The sequence below is a fragment of the Chroicocephalus ridibundus genome, chromosome 1 (assembly GCF_963924245.1).
Source record: "Chroicocephalus ridibundus chromosome 1, bChrRid1.1, whole genome shotgun sequence".
Classification (NCBI taxonomy): domain Eukaryota; kingdom Metazoa; phylum Chordata; class Aves; order Charadriiformes; family Laridae; genus Chroicocephalus; species Chroicocephalus ridibundus.
Window position 1 is genome coordinate 183,140,752 of NC_086284.1, and position 22,051 is coordinate 183,162,802.

General features: G+C 40.9%; 1 protein-coding gene across 1 annotated transcript in view; it reads right to left on the reverse strand.

The window, feature by feature from the left end:
* MSRB3 (methionine sulfoxide reductase B3) overlaps positions 1–22,051 on the reverse strand; it is an 88,516-nt gene that overhangs the window by 24,516 nt on the left and 41,949 nt on the right. The window contains 1 exon segment of the mRNA XM_063323022.1: positions 17,310–17,338. Within this exon segment, the coding sequence (XP_063179092.1) occupies positions 17,310–17,338 (29 nt within the window).

A 22,051-nucleotide genomic window follows, 5' to 3' on the forward strand; every position in this document is an offset into this window, starting at 1 on the left:
GCCTTGCAGCTTCTGGCTTTAGAGCAAGAACTAGAAGACCCAAGGACCTCTGACTCACATTCCAAAATGGACCTTAAAAACGTACTTCCCTCCCCTGCAGGCGGCTTAATGACCTGCAGATTTTCAGTAGAGGCCATATCTGACATCAGCTTCAGAGCCTCACCTTCAGCCAGATTAAAACGGTTGTACATTTTGACATGAAACATGATGGTGTTTCATTTGCACAAGGCACCATCCCATTGATTTGGTGTATTTTTGCGGGGGGGCGGGGGGGAGAGTGGGGAGGAGGAAGAATTCCTACTCTCTTGTATTCAAAGCAGTCTCAGTAGCAAAACTTTCAGTGTTCAACCTCTATACTTCAGTGTCCAGCACTGCTATCAGCAGGTATAATATTTGTTTCACAGTTACTCCAAATAACACATTTTTTAAACTACCCCCTGAGAAATGTTAAGTCTAAAGTACTTGCAAAACTACGAGCCGTTTTCTAGAAAGACCTGAAACAAAGTGATCATCCTTTGTTGGCATTCCCCGGGGGTCACAGAGGGGATTCCGCTGCTTTGTACCAGGGCAGCACCGAAAAGAAAGGCTGTCACAGACGGCTGACTGTGCAATCTAGGAAACCAACCTGTGGGTGCCAGTAATTAAGCATCCAGTTAAATGGGGCCTGAGTTTTGAGCTGATGTCAGGTTTGGGAATTTGGTTTTAATTTCTTTCTAAAAAATAAAATTGCCTTAAACTGCAGTCTCTAGAAAAGTTTAGAAAAGTTTCCAAAAATTTCTCAAACTTTGTAAGAAATTTTGGCTGGAAAAATTGGAGAATTTGGACAAAATTCAAATAGTTCAACTGGTTTCCACTCTTCATTTTGAAGGCAAGCCTTTGTTTGAAATGTTTCCTTTCCAATATCAATTTATGTTAAAATATCTGAGGATTTTGAACCCCATCCCACTTTAATACATTGAAAATAAACCAAAAGCTTTTATTTCTGCTTGCCAACTTAAAGCAAACTCTCCAAGACACACAAGTCCCCAGCCTTGTTTCCATGTACGGGTTTGGTCCCCAAATAAAAAATCCTGTTGTTCTCACAGTTCTAGCTGTGGCTACCCCAGCCTCTGGGACTAACTTTAGCCTCCTCTATTTGAACATTTTACCTCTTTCTACAGTAAGAATGTATGGCAAAGGCTATGCATCCATCCAAACATGTAAGCTGGGTGAGCAATAATTTTATTTGCAGCTCTGTACTAGCGTATCTTTCTGCTATCCCTGTGTTTAACAATCTACCTTCCTATGCCCATTGCATAAGACTGTTTTTCTTTTCTTCTTCTTCACTGATCTACATTAGATCATTTAAATATTTGCATGGATTTCAGTAAGTATCAGTTCATTTCCTGAGAGCGTAGCATTCTTCACTCTTGCTTTGAATGTTTTTTAAATACCTTCTATCACTGCTGTGGCTCTCTAATTCCCCATCATTCATTAGTTTTAAAACAGACTTGCACAAATAAATGATAACGTTGAACTAATGAGATACGGGCGGGAAGTTTCTGTAAATACAGCCTGAATTAAAGGTAGAATGTCTGCATAACTTAGGTAATATTATTCTTTACATTGCACCAAAGATGACACTGAATGCTCCTCATTTATTAATCTTTATGAATGTGAAGAACGCTCTGCCTTATTCTTTCAGCTTCTTTAACAGAGCACCTTTATATTTGTAAAGATGAAGTAACACACTCCCATCCAAATGCTAAAGCAGAAGTGCAGGCTATAATAAATTTGATTACTTAGACATTTTAATGTTATTGTCCATCCGCATCTGTGCGAGGTTTAAGCCTGGCACTGGCCAATACAGTTTATGAAAATTTCAAAAAATATGCAAGAGCCATTGGCAGAGGAACGAAAGAAACATACTGTTACTGCTTGAACAAATTATGAGAAACTCATTAAAGCTCAATCATTTGTGGATAAGTAAAAACATTCTCAGAGGCAAAGTGCCAGTGGAAATCTCATGAGTTTCAGCTTCTGAAGTTTCCCAATAACCCCCTTTGCTGTGGGAAGAAGTGTGGGGAGGGATGGACAGAGTCTCCGTATGGTCCACCCTTTTCTTGATCTGATGAAGGAAGATGAGATCATTTTAAGGCCAAGGGAATTTAGATGAAAGTCTGTGTCCTCACTCCCACCCAGATGCAGTCAAGTAGCCTTGCCATTCTGGGTGCCATACTAGCAGGCACCCTAAGTGAATGATGACATGGGTCTCAAACTTAGACTTATGCATAGGACCGCAAGACGGGGACCTGGGGGACAAAGTTTCTCCCACTGTAAGTGAAGACAAGGTTTGCGACCACCTGAGGAACCTTAATATACACAAGTCTGTAGGACCTGATGAGATGCACCCCAAAGTCCTGAGGGAATTGTCTGATGTAGTTGCCAAGCCACTCTCCATGATATTTGAAAAGTCATGGCAGTCGGGTGAAGTCCCTGGCGACTGGAAAAAAGGAAACATCACACCCATTTTTAAAAATGGTAGAAAGGAGGACCCTGGGAACTACCACCCTGTCAGCCTCACCTCTGTGCCTGGGAAGATCATGGAACAGATCCTACTAGAAGCTATGCTAAGGCACAGGGAAGACAGGGAGGTGATTCGAGACAGCCAGCGTGGCTTCACCAGGCACAAGTCCTGCCTGACCAACCTGGTGGCTTTCTACAACGGAGTGACTGCATCAGTGGACAAGGGGAGAGCTACGGATATCATCTGTCTGGACTTCTGCAAGGCCTTTGACACGGTCCCCCAAAACATCCTTCTAAGTTGGAGAGATACAGATTTGATGGCTGGACTGTTTGGTCGATAAGGAACTGGCTGGATGGTCGCATCCAGAGGGTGGTGGTCAATGGCTCAATGTCCAGATGGAGAGGGGTGACAAGTGGTGTCCCTCAGGGATCCGTACTGGGACCAGTGCTGTTCAACATCTTCATCAATTATACAGACAGTGGGATCAAGTGCACCCTCAGCAAGTTTGCTGACGACACTAAGCTGAGTGGTACGGTTGATGTGCCAAAGGGACAAAGTAGTGGAGGGGCTGTTTGCAAGGGCATGTAGCGATAGGACGAGCGGCAATGGTTTTAAACTGGAGCAGGGCAGGTTTAGATTAGACATTAGGAAGAAGTTCTTTACAATGAGTGTTGTAAAGAGACACTTTACATGAGACACTGGAACAGGTTGCCCAGCGAGGTGGTGGAGGCCCCATCCCTGGAGACATTCAAGGCCAGGCTTGATGAGGCTCTGAGCAACCTGATCTAGTTGAAGATTTCCCTGCTTACTGCTGGGGGGTTGGACTAGATGGCGTTTAAAGGTCCCTTCCAACCCAACACATTCTATGATTCTATGATAGTCTTCACAGGAGGTGGGGAGGTGGTCAGGTACTCACTCCCTCCTCACAGAAACAGGAGCCCAGGAGGGGACACATCCCCCTGGGGAGTCTCACTGGTGTGCTACAAGTCCTGGCCAGGAATAGGTCCTTTGGGCATAGACCTTCCTTGTGTGAGAAGGCAAAAGGGAACATGAAAACTTATGTTAATGTATTATTGAAGAAATTACTTTTACAGACACTAGAGCAAGGGAGTCAAGATTAGAGTTCTGCTATGTACATTTCTGTGGGTTTTTTTTAGGAGAGGGACCTACTTTTTATATGGACTATACTGTGATGCCTGGAACCAGAGGAGTGAAAGCAGCTGCTGGCATAAGTTTCAACATCATGCTGTTCTTCAACAGTAAAATGCAGCCCTGTTTAATTATACTGCCGCAACGACACAGATACAGGTATGCCCAAGATCTGCCATCCCTGTGGGGCATGGGAAGAGTCTCAGACATGCAGATAGTAAAGAAAATAGAACAATTTAAAAAGAGAGCTCCTATAATTCTCTTCTCCAGCAACGCCAGTTAATGGTCAATGTAACTGCAGTTTGCCACACAGTCTAACACTAATACTAACTCATGACCTAAAATCCAACTCCGACAGTACTCATTTAATCAGGGATTTCTTACTATCCTTGAAAGCAAGGAGGTGTCAAATTTCAGTGAAATGCTATATCTTCCCCTCTTGGCTTTTAAACTTGTTTCCAGAGCCCTACTAACCTCAACACAGTATTTTATGCAGCAGATTTTTTATTCACATGCAGATTTTTTCCATCACTCTTCAACCTAAACATGTCTTAATCAGTTTCCAGATATTCTATTGGCACTGACAATTGATGTTCCAAATCCGACTCCTCTGCAAATCCATATTCCTAGGACTCCTTTTAAATGCCTTAAATACAGAGTGGTAGCAGGGAAAAAAATCACTGACTGAAGAGGAGATAATAGTATGGAAGTGAGTATATGAGCACTTTCAAAAACCATAAATCTTATGGGTAAGCACATTTTTAATGAGAATATAAACAGGGGAATTCTGTTCTCATGACCACCTCCTTGAAAAGTATGAGGCAGAAACAGAACACTTCTGTTTCTGAGTTTTAATGTTTTAAAAATACACCTTTCAGTTTTCGCATCTGCATTTATTGTGTCAGGTGTCCTTAACTTGGTTAAAATGGTTAACACGGACTTTGTTAAAAAAGTCTTTAAAAAAGACTTTAAAAAAGACTTTGACTTTCTAAAAGCTCAAGAATAGCCCCATAAATTCAGCAAAATTTCTGCCTACTAAGCTTTTTGAAAATTTCACATGCTTTCTGAAACATGCTAAAGACCAGCTAAATATTTGAGCCCTGTCTGAAGCTAAATTTAATACGTTTACAACATTTTTGATTCACTCTCATTAGCCTTGGGCCATCTCTCTTTCAGTTACATACTTCTCTTCCTGCCCATGAATGGATGAACAGTGGTGAATGATCTATTTAAGAAACGCGTTTTGTCAGCTTTTTCACATCTGACAATTCTTACTCATAATTCAAGAGAAAGAAAGGAAAATTGCTGCAATTCTCTGGAGTGGCAATAACTGGAGACACATAAGCAGATTTGTGTTTTTTGAAGAAAGTTAAGAAAAGGAAAGGGAAATGACAATGCACACAAGGAGAAACAGGTAAACTTGTCCTTCCCATAAATATGCTGCACCCAAGCTGTGTGTACAGGTGCTTTACTGACACCTAGCAGAAAAACTTGAGAGTAATTGGGTAGCTCTCCTCTTAAATTTACAAATTTTTTCCACTACGCCTCCACAGCAGCAGCTGTGGAAAGTGACCTGGGGATCACACCCACTCATCCCCATCAAAGTTACATGCCTAACTCTAAAGTTGATGGGCACTGGTTTTTCAGTGCACCCCCAGACAGACTTCTCCAGCAGAAGGGATGAACCCCTCTGAGGATGTTTATTTCTTCCAGCTGACTCTGGATGAAGCTCAGAGGGCTATGTTAAGGTAGATAGTTACAGTTAGATAAGATGGTCCCCCACCCCTGATATGGTAATAGCCGGTATAAAATATCCTTCCAAATGAAATGCTACCATTTCTCCACAGACATACAGGGATTGTGTGAAAGCTAGACACAGAAATAACCTGAAAAGGATATTGTGCAAATAATCAAAGCACCTCTGTTGCTATAGCTAGTAAAGAAGAGCAAAGACTAGTGCTAAATTAGATGCTCCAGGGTTTCTTCAGAACAACTAAACACTGAGAACGTGGATCTTCATAGGCATGGTGTTTGCAGAAGGGCATACAGAACTAAGATACCTGGACCATAGCTGATGAAAAGGCTGGGACCACTTACTCTGTAAGGAACAACAGGCAGGCATGACAAAACAAACATCAGAAAAAGGTAATTCAGCCCCAATGGAAAACAAGGTTGCTAAGACTCCTGATCAGATCACACAGGGATGCAATTCTTTCCTTGCAGAAATACTTTCAGCCCTTGTAACTTAATTCAGTGTTGTGTGGCTTAAGACCTGATCGTGCTGTCCGCATAAAACTCAGTGCAAATCGTGTCTGACTTAAACTGGCAGCATTAGACCTCATTGGTGTTTTGACTTAGGACTTAATCCTAAGCAGATGGGTGTTCACATGTACAGTGGCAGTCGCAGTGGTATGACACAAACTTGTCTACCATTACATCTTAAAGGCTGTGGTTGCCACTAAATTAAGTCAACAAAAGACAAGTTAATGTTCTTTGCTTCATACTCAGATCAACACTGTAAAGATTTTGATGGTGATCATTGAACATTCCAGTTTGATTAAAAGCAGCTTGCATTTTTCCCTTTACTTTAGTACTACAAAACCTGAAATCAGTTTTGATAAGAGACTAAAATGTGAAATTGTAAAAGCTGACAGATCAGATCCTTCATATGGTTTCTTACTGGTCATAAATTTGCAGCACTACATCAATGTAAGGAAAACATGAAATGTTTTAATCTTTATTGAATCTTCTGTCATTAATAATTATCACTTGGCTAGTTCGTACAGTCTAATGACATGAAACAGGTAATTTTTTCCAAATAACAGATTTCCTCCCATTTCAACTAATACTGTATGGAATCATTCTCATAATCTTGTACAGAAAAGATATTAAGGGTTTTTTTTCTCCTTGACAAATGCAGAGGGAAGAAACAAAACCAGCTCGCGCCTCTTTCTTATTCAAATCCGTAACCCTGTAAACCATGCTAACCAAAACAGAAGATGTGCAATTTTGAACAACATGCACTCAGCCATAAAAGATACTGTGCTTAATGAGACATTGCCTAAAACCAAAACAGAAAAATGCACTTTATAGGAGCGAGAAAATAATGAGAAAAAGAGTGGACACATTGACCATCATCATCCTGCCCTGTTAAATTCAAGGCACACAGGCAAAAACCACCTCAGTAGTCCTCTTTGCCTGCTGTTCGGCTGCAGACTGTCCCATAGATAAGCCATTGAAGTCAAAGGAGCCATCCGACATGTAGTGTATGGCGGCTGAGGTGGGGCACTCGCTGAATGCCACGGTCCTGCCCCCTCCTCTGTCCCAGAGGCTGATGAGGCTGGCAGTGTGGTGCTTGTCCCAGTAGTTTTACACAGCTCTAGTTCAGGTCACAGCAGTGCCAAGCACCTCCACATTGTCACAACTGAAATGATGCCATTGCTGTCTTAAGTTGTCACTGTCCTTATTGAAGCTGTGAACTCCTCCCAGAGTGGGAAGGGAGAGCCAGGGAGGCTGAAGGAAAGCATCGTAAGCAGTTCTCCCTCAGCCAAAAAACAGGGAGGTTAGGTTTGATTTGATTTGGTTTTGATTTGATATGATTTGGTTTTACTGTGAAACTGGAAAGCCAACATGGAACAGCTGATAGACTCTGTGGATGAAAAAGTGGGAACGCTCCTCAGCTGAGGAGCTACATTTTTCATCATCTTCCTGTGATGCAGTATGGCATCATACGAACAGGAGAACCTCCCTTCTCCACAAGAAACCAAGTAGGAACTGGATTTTAGTATCTCACAGATGCCACCTTGCACTCTGCTCTCTTCTCCTTTGACCTTGTCTGTTTTCAAAGAGGCAGAATAAAAAGTGCTATGAGGAACAAGGGAAGCCTTTTCATAGGACAGACGATGCAGTGGTCCACCCAAAGAAGGGTCTGGGAACTAATGAGTCAGCATTTGATTTCCCAGCACAGCCTTAGCCAATGCCTACATGAAGAAAGGGCCCCAACCTCCTCAGCTCTTCGGCCTCCAGCCAAATAAAAGATGACAATTTTTCTTAGTCACCAGAAAAGAGAGCAAGAGGAATTTTCAGGTGAGTGGGAATGAATGAAAAGGGAATGGAAGTACTTAAGATCTTTTTGTGAACTTTCCTGAAGGGTGGAGTGGTCTCCTGCAGTGGAGACTCAACTAGAATAAACAAGGAATTTACTGATTCAGAGTAAATTCAGGCATATTGGGAGGGACCTAAAGCTTAAAGAGAGACTACTTTTTCAGGAGGGAAAAACAATTTGTCTTCAAAGTGCAGCAGATTGTACCAAAACCAGTATATATTAACAAACATCCTATTAGGATCTCTTCAGTATTCACAGGGCACTGTCTTTATGATTTCACCTCTTTTTCCCTTCAAAATCAGTATTATTTCCACCATAATGGACAACACCATAGAAGTGATCCACAAGCGTGGAGTTCAGTTCTCACGGCCCACAGAAGAGATCACACTGCTCAGAATCCTGCAAGTTTCAAGCTGATTTCATGACTGGCATTGACCAGAACATTTAACATCCTCTAGGCCCCACTGTGTTAAGTATCATTCACATTTGCAAATACAAGTGGGTATTTTTTGGAAATTAATACATAGGTGAATGATGCTATGATAAATACGTAAAAACCTGCCTTCTTAGACCCATATCACTAATAGGAATATTAGTCTTCAAGAGCTTTTGGAAGTTTTATATTCTATAAGTATTTTCTGTCCTTTATGCCTAAGCTGTCAGCTCATATTTACATGTCATTTAAACTCCATTATTATTACGTATTAGACTTTAACAAACAAATTCAGGCCATTATCTATAGCTACAGTCATGCATTCTGCTGCAGGAATCACACAGTTCAATTATGTGAGAGATTCTGGACCTGGAAAGACTATTTGCATGAATTGTATTTCTCCTGCACAGAACCGAGAGCCCCTTGACACAAATTTTGTGGTATGGGTAACTGTGTAGGCAGGGTGAAAAACTCTAATTCAGTTGAATACATTTACCATGCTGCCTTTTACGTTGCTTTACAGAGACTCTTTCTAACAGAACTTCATTTGCTCAGTCTAAAAGGAGACACTTTGTAAAGGCCACCCATGATTTGATTTATGGTGGACCCAAGAGGTGATCTCAACTGGGAAAGTGTTTCCACTGCACTAGGTCTTGGACATGCTCAATAGCAAGAGACAGCTCTTTCCCTGAAAAGCCTCACAATGTAAACAAACTAGACAGACAATGGGCAGGAGGAAAAAAGGCATAGGGAAAAAGTACTGTGTCCAAGGTCACAGAGCTGTCAGACACACTGGAACAGGGTACAGAATCAGCAGATGCCCATGCAACATTAAAAATATGAAGCAGCCACCCAAATTATGTCCAACCCTGCACATCCCAGCTACCTATATACACCCAGATGGATGACGATACCTTCTGCACTAGACGATAGTAGAGATGTGGAATATTCTTGTATCCTACAGAATTCTTGTTTCCTGGCACCACGCAGTGAGCTAAACAGTGCCCCGTGTTGCCATTCTTCCAGACCTCTGCAGAAGTATGTACCTGATGCACAATGCCGTAACGCTCCACTTACAAATGAATTATAGTTCAGCTTCCAAATTACAAAGCAGACAGGCAATTTTCCACCCCCCCCATTTAATGGTTTAAATGAATAGAGCACTAATAAAGCAATGAAACAATACAACTGACTTGAGCTGTACGTGGTGTGGGTAAGTTGCATTTGAGCTATATAACCGTCTCAATGAGCCACAGCTGTGACCAGAAACCTCCCTGCTTGTCCATTCTTGTGGCTTCTCTTGCACATGCTCCATTTTTGGCTAATTAAATGGGATGATGGCAAAGTTAATTATCACAGTTAGTCTGTAACAGGGTTAATTTGACTGAATGAATTTTCATTTAAAAGGAACAGAAAACTCTTTATGAAGTTTGTAAGTGTAGGATAATTCAAGAGTATCACCAAAAATCTACTTCGTCCAGTGAACAAAACTGCAATGCAAGTAGCTCTTGAAAAGTAATTAGGTAGCCTTACTCAGTAAAAAACTGCACAATGATTACCAGCTCTAAGCAAGAATCACAATGTTTTTGTATTTAAGAAATCCAGCCCTCCAGGACAGTAAAGATGTTATGCTGCTGAATGTTGCTAACATGAAAGAGCAATTTGCTGACTAACAATAGGCTAACTCCCCAATAGACCAAACCTATCGGAAGCAGCTATACTTAATGATGAATAAAAAATCCTCAACCAATCATCTACTTTATAGTTTATAATTCAACTGAGTACCACAGTTTCCAATTCCATGTAATAAAATCATGATTTATATATTATTCATATCTTCTCAGACTACTCTTGCCAAAGTGTTTCTTAAAGGCAGCCTTTTTTAGCTATTTGCAAATAAATAAAAAATAGAAAAGATTGTCTTTAGTACTTAGAATGAAGGGTAAAAAATTTCTCCTAAATAAACCTGATGAATTTGCTTACGTTAATGATAATAAAATGGAAAACCTAAATCTAAATATTTTCATTACAGGACCAACTTAAACACATTGCAAAATCCTTCGCGGCCAGATCTTCAGAGCAAGGCAAGAAAGAAGCAGCAATGATTATTAAAATATATGCAAGACAAAAATAGAAAATTGTATTTGTCTTTGTTGATATTATATTCCTGGCTCCACAAGGAAGGCGCTTTTACACACAGTTCTTACCACATGCTGACGGGCAGTGCTTGGTGCAGGAGCGGCACAGTAAGCATGTGTGCGAGCTTACAAGGGCAGAGCATCTTTAAGTAGCTGCCCCAGTAATGAGAACACGAACAGGATTTTTTGGAGGGAGGATTATAGTACCCAAAAAACCCCCCCGCAAAATAGAAATTACACAAACTATTCACACAGAAAGATTTAAGGCTGTTGCGAGTCCCATCAAGGCTGTTGGCCTCCGTTGGTAGATTCATGGATCATATTCATGGCTTCCTATTAAAATACTTTCACAACTGAGAAGAATCATGCTAGTGATAGGAAGGAATAGCCCAGCTCAGATACAAATAAGATGAACAGAGATACAATAAGATGAACAGAGAAAGTGGGAGGAAAAGACATCTGCAACTGCAAAGCCAGTATTAGAATTTGAAAAGTTATACATTTGGAGTCCTCTGGCAGCTGACTGCCTTCTTTAAAAATACTAGATGAGCAAACTTGCCTGCACACTTACAACATTTTTAATCAGCCCTCCAGAAATAAAACATTGTTGTATCTGTTGAAATAATTTGACCAACTTTGCCATCTTTTACAAGAGATATAAGAGCAGGGTGGTGATCAGTGCTGCAGATCAGTGCTGCTACAAACATATAGTTCACAGGGGTGTACCAGTGAAATGTGCCAGCCATCTATATTCCAAATCAAGTTGTAGTTTGGCCCCAAAACCAGTCAACAGATGGTTCAGCTTGCATCTGGATCTAAAGGCTCGTTTTACTGCTGAACAAATATAACAGACGATGCTCTCCAGCCATTGCGTCCCTAATTATCTGCTTGTGGAGTTGTTAATGCCAAGAACAAAATAGCACTGACAAGTAACAAGTAAGATAATCTGAGCTGCTGTTCTGTTTATGTAGTTGCTGTCTCCCACTGTTTCTCTGTGCCAGCTCACGCACCCTTTCAAGAATCCATGTGCTGGTGGCGGCCACAAAGAAGGAATTAATTCCTCATAGTTGGAAGAGACTCTGGAGAGGTCATTTGTCTCACCCAGAAAGCTGTGAAGCATCCCTATTCTTTGGTATCTCAGTTCATGTTGCTACTTTTCCCTGTTACAGACTCTGCAAGTATTTTTTTGTTATGTTTTTTAATCAAATACTCTGGTTGTAGGGTGACTGTGAACTTGTCAATAGGATTTTGTTATTAACGCTAAATGTCTCTTCTCTTCCCTGTTTCTGAAACTACTTAGCCTGGATAAAAAGAAATTAAGAACCACTCTATCAAAACTTGTGTGAAGAAGCTGACACCAATAAAATTTAGGAATTGATTTATTAATCTGTACTTAGATCTATGATCCAATCAATTGATGGGTAACATTACTAACTGCCCTGCTGCTTCAGGGACCTAAGGTTTCAGGCAAGTTAAGTTTCCTTTGGGTTTCCCTATTAACAAGTGTCAGTGAGAGATGCTCACTTACAAGATGCCTTTTGTTTTTCATTTCTTTCTTACTTGGCCAAAGAGTTCCTAGTGCTCTTAATACTGATGACTTTCATCCAATGGGACTGATGACAGGCTAGGGGAAATCAGGGCTGATAGCGAGAGTTTGGAAAGTCTATTGCTGAACATCTGGAAGTGTAGCCAAGAGGAATTTATGAGAGGAAAACATCTGACCACCCCCAACCTTACAATTTTCCTTGACTGTTCCCTAGCACCTGTGCTGAATCATGTAGCCTGGCAAGTTAGTACATTGTAGGGGCCGCATCGAGGGAACAACAGCAGTAAATACAAGAGGTGAGAAAGGATGGGAACTTTGATGGGGATAGAGGGGTGCCAGCATTGTGCAGTGCTGAAGACATGGGGAAGCACTCATCCTGCTGGAAAAAGTGACGTGCAGGAGGAGAGACGACCTGCGGAGTCACTGGCTGCCACTATGAGTCCAGACAAGGCAGGTGAAGGAAATTCCAGGAACTGTCGGGGGCTCCTTGACTTGCTTTGTATTTGACTGCTGGGGCGGAAGGGATCCAACAAAAGCTGGTGTGAAGCTGTCCCTCAGGACAGCCTCTAGCTGCACAGGCAGCTATTATAGCTTAATTCCTGACACTAATTGGAATGTTTCCAAAGTATTGACGCAAACAGTGATATAAAAATCACACAGACAATCTCTACATTTAGTTTCATCTGTATAGATGCACAGTGCGATCAAGCAGGGAGACAGAAGAATGAGTTTTGGAGATGCATCTCTCTTTTTGAGAGGAGTGGGAAGCTGGCACAGTGAATGATGAAGAACACAGCTGAAGGCACAGTGCGCCCTTGGGCACTCCTCTCTCTCCTGCCCGTGCACAGATGTGTTTCTACAGCACAGTGCTTCCATGACTGTCACTTTATTGCATCCTGCACTCTCTGACTTCCTCCATTCCACCCTCTGAGTGACATATATATAAAAGAAACTCCACTGGAGGCCACATGTATTGTCCGGGGATTTGTGCTTTCTTTTTAACACATAACAAAACTCAAATTTCTCCCCTTCACTATTTCACTGCCAACACTATCACTTGAATCTCACATGGCTCACCTCCACAGTGGCATGCAGGATACACCAAATATTACAGGACATGCCCCAGGAAAACTCCAGCCCTCCCAGTAGGCAGTAGGAAACTCACCATTACCCTTCCCTGGTGACCAGTGGGCATGCTAAGACAGTTGTTTGCATTTTCTATGCTTATTTTTCTATTACTAAAGTGGGATTAACAGTGTTCAGCGACAGCTTTTGAGACCTACAAATTCTTCCTGTTGTGGAACAGCATCATGGAGATCTATTTTTCTCCAAATTAAAAAAATATTTCTTGCATTCTTAAATTCTAAAATTTTCTAACCAAGCACATAGCACAACAAGCATTTTAGATGCTACCAAAATGCTAATAATTAAAACAAAATTGTTTCTGCTGTGGTTTTTGTGGTTTACTTTGTTCCCCAACAAATTTTGAGAAAAAAACCTATTTTTCCTACAATCTTCTTCACTTTCAAGTACTTTTTTAGAAAAAAAAAATAAATATCTATTTTCAGTACCAGTGAAATTCATCATATTATGACAGGAAAGCAAAATTGTTTCATTTCATAAGATCTTCTAACAGCATGAAGCTAACCCCATGGTCTCTGAGACAGAAATTCTGCCAGCTATAGACTTAAAAAGAATCAGCAGAGAAAAAGAGGTTTCTCAGATGGAACTGTTAGTCATGATATGAAGAATGTGTGTCCCCTACAGATGTTATAGCTATTTATATGATAAATCCCGATCATCACTATAGGAATTTTACAGCCTTCTTTTAAGTTAATGCTCAAGTTCAAATTAATCTTCTTTTGACAATGTTTGCCTAATATTTCAGTGTTGAACAACATTTCCAGGGTTACAGTTACAGTGAGCCTACTGGGCACTTTTAAAGCTGTATTCCAGACTTTGTACTTGCTTCAGAAAGACTTTTTTTAATTCTTCCATACTTCACACATATTTCTAGGAAATACAAGTACAATAAGCATTGATAAATGCTTAAAAAGGGCACATCTAGACTTGCAAGTTAACTGGAATTAACATTAGGGTTAATTTAGAGCACGCGACAGGTTGTAGAACAGTTCCCTGGAAGAAAATATTCATTCTAGAATAAAATTACCTCATTCTCACGTTTAGCACTTGAACTGTTTTGAGTAACATGAGATAAATGAGAACAAAGCGTGTTTGTTCCAGTTTGCAGGATCATTGGTTTACTCAGGAATCACAGTCTGGGGAATTCAAAACGAAATGAGCGATATGAAAATACCTTAAGGTGTCTCCAAGGAACTCAAGGTTGCATAAATATAGAGTCATGGGTTTCAAATGGCAGCAGCCCTTTTAAAACCAACACTACATTTACACACTTCAAAGGCCCGCAGAACACGGTGCTACATAGGGCACTGCACACACACACCCCATACCAGAGAAAGATTTTTTTTTTTACGAGGATGCCTCTCCCATCACCAACGCATCCTTCCACTCCCTGCCTACACCCTTCTGTTCACTCAGAGGCAGCAGGAGGTCTGGGCTTATTGTCTGGTTTTGGAAAGGGGTGGCAAACTCTTAGGTGGGGAAACAAAAAGAGCGATGTTTTATTTTGGGTGATACGTGTTGACTCGATCTCAGTATCTCCACTTCTCTGCTGGGAACAAAAGATAAACTCCAAGTGTTTGCACTATCTGACTATCAAGGAAAGCTTCTTGGTGAAAGAACTGAGTACTGTCCCTATAAGCTGTACTTTTCATAAAGATAAGGGTTTTTTTTCAGCCTTGGTGTTGCTGGCCATGAAATGCACTTTGAGGTTACGGAGTTTCTGTGATTTCTTTTTTCTTAAAATGCCATTTTAATTGTGTGCTTAATCTGTTTTTTTTCTACTATCTTTTAACATCTGTCCTTGGCTGTTACCTGAAACCTGTGCTGAAAGAGGCAGCACTGATAAGACAGTTAAACCTCGGTAATTCTCAGTTCCAAGTACAGCATTTGGGGCAAAGAATAAAATGCGACTAGGAGCCCAGGCTGGCCTGGCCAGCCACACACACCAGCGATCCAGAATGGATCACCAGGTGAGGAACATTCAACACCTTGGTGGTGGCCAGGATCCCACAACAGGAAAGCCTGAAACTATTCCAACCAAAGACTTCCCCAGGGATTTAGGGGAAAGCAATCACAAGCATTAGATTAAAGTCAGGCTCTGCAGAAAAAGGAGGAATAAATCTAAGAAATTCCTCAACCCCAGACATTCCCATACTGTATCCCTGATGGTATACGAAGTACTTTGACGTTCACGGTACCTGCTGATGCTGACACTCAGCAAATTAACGTTAATCACTTATTGCAGAGAACTCTGGTGTGCATCCAGAGAATATTTAGGTGCAGCAAAAAAAGTGAAGACGCAGAAGATCTTGTGTCTTTTACTGCTCGTTTACATTTCTGCATTTCTTGTGTGGTCTCCTGTAAATGGTCTTTACTTCCAAATCCTTTTGCAACCTCTGTGTGCTCTGTGCTCTTGGGGAGAGAGAACTGCATCAGGCCTTTGTAAGGCCAGAGTTCTGACTGTGTAAGAATTGTGCCTAAGGAGTGCCTTCGGAAGAGCAGGGCAGGGAGAGCAACTCTAGTCCTCTGGTCTTTGGGCAGCTGGGCTTTCCAACACCCCTGTGTGAAAGATAAGGGACAAACTCTGCCCAGAACACGAACCCAAGCTCAAGAAAAGCCAAGCCTGTGCGTCCTGCACAGATGAAGAGGAGACATTTAAGAGCTCATGCTCACCCTACAGAGTCCCATCACAGAGGCCTGGTGACATCTACTGAACAGGCATTTGCCATAGCTGCGATAGCGCCAAACTTTTATGGATACTCTGTGCTCTCTAGGAAATACCATACCCCTGCCTTCACTGTCAAGGGGAGCGGCACGCAGAATAATGCACCTAACAGGACAGCTGCGTCAAAAGAGAAAGTCAAAAACTGTTTGTAGCTTAATCCACCAAACAAATTGAAGTTCTGCAGAGAACATTTTCCCCTCAACTGAAAAATGAGACATTTGACTTTCTGCTCCACACCATAGTTTTGGTGACTTTACTAAAAGAAAGGGGCTGATAGCAGACAATGTGTGAAGCTATCCCTCCATGTGAAACTGTTTTGTCAAGATCCAAGAAGCAATCTCAGCAGAGAGTTCATTCAAGCAATATTTAAAGCAAGTAACCTCAAACTCACAGACTAAAATCATAATAGAAGCAAGATGACTCAAGTATACAAGATGTAGGAATTGGCTATATAAATGCTTCCTGCTGTAGATTTCACTCCCATATAGTTCCAAAGATAAAATCTAATGTGGAAAGAAAAAGCAACGTAATACCTCACATTTCAAACCCAAATCATGTTGTAACTGGGATAAAAGGAAACATGCTCTTTCATAAGTACTCTGATTAATATATATTGTAAAATTCATATCATTGTAAGCAATTATAATCACTGCATTAAGCAAATCATATAGAGGATAACATTGGCCTAGATATAAAATTGCCATAGTAATATCAGGTTTTCTGCTTAAAACGGCGTTTTTAATCTGAACAAAAACTGTATTTTGAATTACTTTTTCAGGCAATGGACATTTCAGCTAGTTTCAGGACAACAGCCTATTCTTAATTTACTATTGCTTAACTTTAAGAAACACCCAGGAATAGTTAACTGAGTAAATAACAGTCTGGTGTTAGGATCTCTGTTTTTTCCCCAGCTGTTCCCCTGTTTGCTGCCCTGTGTTTTTTGTCTTGTTAGATACACATTAACCTGTTAGACTGACCTTCACTTCCCTCCCAATCCCTACAACACATTAAAATTCTTTAAAAAGACAACTTGAGAGAGACTGCCTTTTGGTAAACCTCCTAAAGCGAGCTCTACAGACTGGTCTGGCATGCGTTGTGTACATGCATCTGTCACGAAAATTTGATGACAAATCATCTGTTTCCTGACAGATAGGCTGCACTGACTTCAAATTCCCATGAAATGTCTTTGTCCACCAGGAAGAAAAACATTCTCCTTTAAAACAGTGATCATTCTCAAACTTCACTTCAGTCCTCCATTTGCTTTAGTCTGTATTATCATTTATTTGTACTATAATTTTTCTGGATCAGTTACAGGGCTGTTGCAAGATACATCTTCCTGATCATCTTTGGGGAAAATGTAAAGAGAAAGGAACTAATGAAAGGAATGAAAGCAAATGTTACACAGCAATAATGCTGTTTGCAGAGGGTGAGAAATGAAGATCCTTTTTAAGACTGACCTACCCCAGTTTGTTTAAAACTGAACTGAACTTGAACTGATAAACTACTCTTTTGAGATTAACCTGAATAGTGTACATTCAACAAAACACTGTAAATCTAAACATACCTGAATTGGAGTCAAACTTTGTTTCTGACCTGCAAAAGAAAATAAAAAGAACGTAAGTTACAAGAACTGCTTTATGCCATAAAAGCCATTTGTCAGACTGATCCCACCCGGCAAATATTGTCTTTAACAAGTCTGTCTACCTCTGTACGTTAATATTTAATGCATTCAAGGGCATTTGAACCCAAATAATAACTATTATCTTAATATTTTGGGGGTTTTTTACAATGTAGAGCTACAAAGAAGATATTTTAAAAGACAAAACGAATGCAGAAAATAGAATATAAATTTAAAACAGGATTAAATTATATGCTGTGAATTGTGGCACACAGTTGTTCCTATGAAATAAATATTGTTTTCATTCATTTTCATTTTTGAAAAGTCATTAAGAGGATTTAATTTATTCATGAATGTTTCCAATCTATTTTTGAAGCAGATACCGTTTCATTAATGTCATATGTATTGTATCCAATGATCTGTACTTAATTGTACAACATCCTAGGAGGGTTTTGTTTGTGCGTGTCTTCAATTTACTCACTCTGCACATAGGAATAAGTGGTTTGATTTTCTTAAAAGTGGAAAGCGGGGGGTGGGAGAGAGGCAGAGAGGAAGGGAGCCAGACCTAAATTTTAACTTGTTTTAAAGTCTTTGCAAAAAGACAATGATGTGTGCATTATGCACCATTAGCTTTGGTTGTGCACTGCAGATTTTTCTCTCTCTAACAAGTAGTGTTTTCTTCTAAGGACTTAGCACTTAGCAAATGAACCCTATAACCTGTATATTTAATAAAAGGAAGAAAAAATTAGCCCTTGTGGGAACATCATGTTTCAGATATAGGTTAATAATACTTGTAAATGTAGAAGCCTTTGAAGATCTCAATTCAACTGTGGGAAAACTTAAGTTGGGTAATTACTCTCAAGATGCTGCTGATGTGCTGTCAAGCAGAATTAACCCTATGACTAGGCCTATCTACACAATCTGCTGTAAGACAGCATTGTCTATATCGAGCTCTCAAACTAATTAACGGGCATGTTCCAATCAGATTTATATTGCCCACTAACAATCAGTTGTACACATGGTCATGGCTGTCGCAGCAGGACACAAGGTCTGGCCAGCAGGAGACCTGTTAAAGGATGTTACGTTAGCAGCAAAACGCATTTCCCCAGAAACTCTAAGAAGGAAGTACAATGTTGGATCCTTTTACATATCATCAAGGAGGGGATGTATTTTGGGAAGTTACAGTCCTTCTTCTTTCAAAAATAAATGAGTGAAGCTCAAGAACTAATTGCAGATTTGTCTTCTTTTATTTTATAAGCTTGTACGTGCAGGTATGTGTAGATGTGTTTTACATGTACTCTATATATGTTATATAATTGGCATTGTAATCCTGTGCCAAAGATCTATGCTACAGTGAAAAAATATCAAATCAATTATGATTTAAAAAATGAACAGGTGCCCACTATTAGTTACAGTTAAAGCCATCAGAAAGGGAGCAATTCCCTTCTCCCTTCCTGCTCATTCTGCACCTTCCCCCCAGTGCTCACAACCTTTTATGTCTTAAATATAACTCTCAGGTGGTGAAAAGATGGAAGGGAAAAAGCATAACTTATCTTCCTAATTGGTACTTACACAGCACCACCAAAAGCACTGTAGAAAGCAAGTATGTTGTTGATGTGCCTTCACGAATACCACCACCAGTAACTGCCCGGGCCACCAGCCCATGCTCCTGTTTGGCAGTGTATTTCGGTTGGTATTTACACCCAGCAGGATAAAGTCCCCACCTTGCGAAAAGTGCGTGCTGGTAAATGGGGGGAATTCCACTGAGTTCCAGGTAAAGCCGCTTACTCAGTATTTTATTTACAATTTTCTCCTCAAGCTGCAGTGTATCTGTCTAGACTGCTCTCTCTTGCTCACCCCTGTATCCGCAACACCTCACCACCTACATAGTCAGAGACAACGTATGAATCTTACCCTCAGTGTCTGTTTATCTTGCACAATCAACTTGCTGCCTAAATTCTAGATACTTGTATTAGTTGGTCAAAGACCCTGGTTCTCAGCCCGCGTGGCTTGGCATGGACGTATGCGCTGCAACTTGCAGCATCAACAGACTGGCCTGTGGGCCACAATGTGTACTTGGGGAGGAGGGTCACAAGGGTCACTGGGCACTCTAATGAAGACCAAAGCTCCAAACAGTCATAAATTACTGGACCACAAATCAGGAAAGTGATACCGGGTGATAAATGAATAGAACTTTGTCTGGCAACAGTAGAATAGCTATGAAAGAAAACACAACATGGGAGGTAGCGCTAGGAGCCATCAAGAAGAGGAAGGTCACCTACGTTATGGTCACCATGTCACCTTGGGAAAACAGTGCAAAATTCAGGACATAGTATTATAGAAATTGCTAGAGAGCTTAGAAAGGCACAGAAAAAAGGGAGGAAAATAATGAAATGTCTTTGGCATTGCAAATAAGCAACAACTAGCAGATGAGAGGGAAGCACTCTGCAAGAACACAGTCACCTTGACTAAGCTTCCAGTGATTTCAATGGAACAAGCGCTTTCCCCCTAGATCTTCCAGTATTTCCATCTTTTTCTTGACAGTACACTAGACAAAGGTATCAGAAACTACTTGCACATAGGTGTTAAAATTATGCAACTAAAAAATGGCCAATAAATAGAATAAATAAAATGCTGAAAGCAAGTTCCAAAGGCTACACACGAAAATATTCACTCTAGCTCCTTTATACTTTTAAAACTACATTAACTAAAAAGAAAAACTTCTCTGTACATTGTTTGTTATCACTGTACACACTCTGGTATCCAACCTAAGCATCCTACCAGACAAGATGCACCTTACAGAGACAGGCAAGAACTTTACAAACTGTCTTTTATCATTTATTACACCAAGGCGGAGGCGGGGGGCGGGGGGGGGAACCCCACGCAAACAAAGAACGGCTTTGTGCATATTTTCTCTACTTTTGACCCATAGGAGTACTCTGAAAGTGAGGGAATCATTCATAAGTATCTTTGGAAAGGAGTCTATATGAATAAAGAGAGCAAGAGGATATTTATAAAGTGCTTTCCATTTCCAACTGTGATAGGACTCAAACACATGGAAATACGAATGCCAGGTAGCTCAACTACCAACCCACAATATGCAAGGAGTGAGCTACTGGAAAGGTTTAGCTAAGGACAAGGCGCCGCAATAGTTTTAAAGATCCCAGAAATAATTAACTCAAACACAAACAATAAAATATATGATGGTCGCTTTTTCTGTACTGCAAAGAGGCACAGGATTTCGACCCCTTCCTTTTAAAAGGCACCGTGAACCAGATGCTCAGACTGCCAAGTCCTGAGAGAGAACTGGAGTAATGGTAATCACCATGTGCTCCTATAGTGTGAATTTCAACTACCCAAAGTATGACTGAAGTTGTTCAATGCCACACACTACAGCGTGACCACACACGCTACAGCTGAAGCTAGCACAGATCTGCTCTTTGCCAGTGAAGTGGGCTTTTGGCAAGGAGGGGACTTGCTGCAGAACCTCTGCTGTTGCGTTACAATTGCCTTTTTCTTTCACCCTTCTTGATGAAGTCTTTGTCAGGTTTATTCAGGTTTTGTTGAAGCTCAACATTGGGAACAGCCTTTGAAAGCCCCACAGCTCTCTCAGAAAGGACCTGGTGAAACCTCTGCAGTTCTGATCCTTTCGTTTTAACGCTGAAGGAGTCATTGACTCCTCTTGGTTTTCTTACACCTTGCATAAGCAGTTTATACCAGGTTGTTCCTTGGCAAGATTTTGCTTCAAGGATGCTAAACACGACAACAGTAGGGGCAGACATTCAAAATACTACTCTCTCTGAAAAGGATTTTGATTGAATAAAGATCTGTTGCATTTCTAAAGATGATAGGTACAGCTTTGTACATCCTCATTTTCAAAGAGCTTCATTCCATACTGGCATAGGCAGTTTGCTGAAAAGACAAGGATCTAGCAGGCTCCTGATGCAATCCACACCAACCAATGTCTGACCCAGGAGACTGAGCAGAATAAAATCACTCTTTACGTTTGCCCTCAATAGTACAGAAAATACCAAGTTGGAGTATCAGCATTGCTAGCAAGCTAAAGAAGGCCAGGACAGAAATGCCCAGTTGTGAACACGTCCCTGGATATTGTGTTGGCCCATATCATACCCATGTGAACTATCGCTCTCCTAGACAGGCCCTAGGCAAGGTGCAGGGGAGGCCCAGGCCAGGGACCATTCCTCACAAGTACGATCAACCAGAGCACTGTTGCAGAGGAGACAAATTTAGACTAATATACATAAGCCATGTCGTGTCACTTGCCTTTAAGGCCAGAGAAGAGGTGTTTGTCCATTTTACTTACAGGTATGGACATAGCCCTTCTCTTCTGAAAATGCAAACCGTTAACTGGAAATGGATCTTATTCATGCGCCCAAGCTCCAAATAACAAGGCAAGCTTCCAGAAAGAAAAATGAAGTATTCCAATGTAAAAAATAATACCTGATGTAACAATCTAGGAATCTATGAGGCCCCCATCATCAGGGAATTTGAGAAGCCCCGGAGCATTAAGAACCAAGTAGTTCCTCGGGCAGCAGAAGGAGCAAAGCTGAGCTTACTGCTGCATTGTGGCCAGGGGACAGACCCTGTGGTGTCTAATAAGGTGAAACTCCTCATAGGTACTTCCCAGAGCTGGACTTTCATAATGCCTCGATCTCTCTTCCACCCTC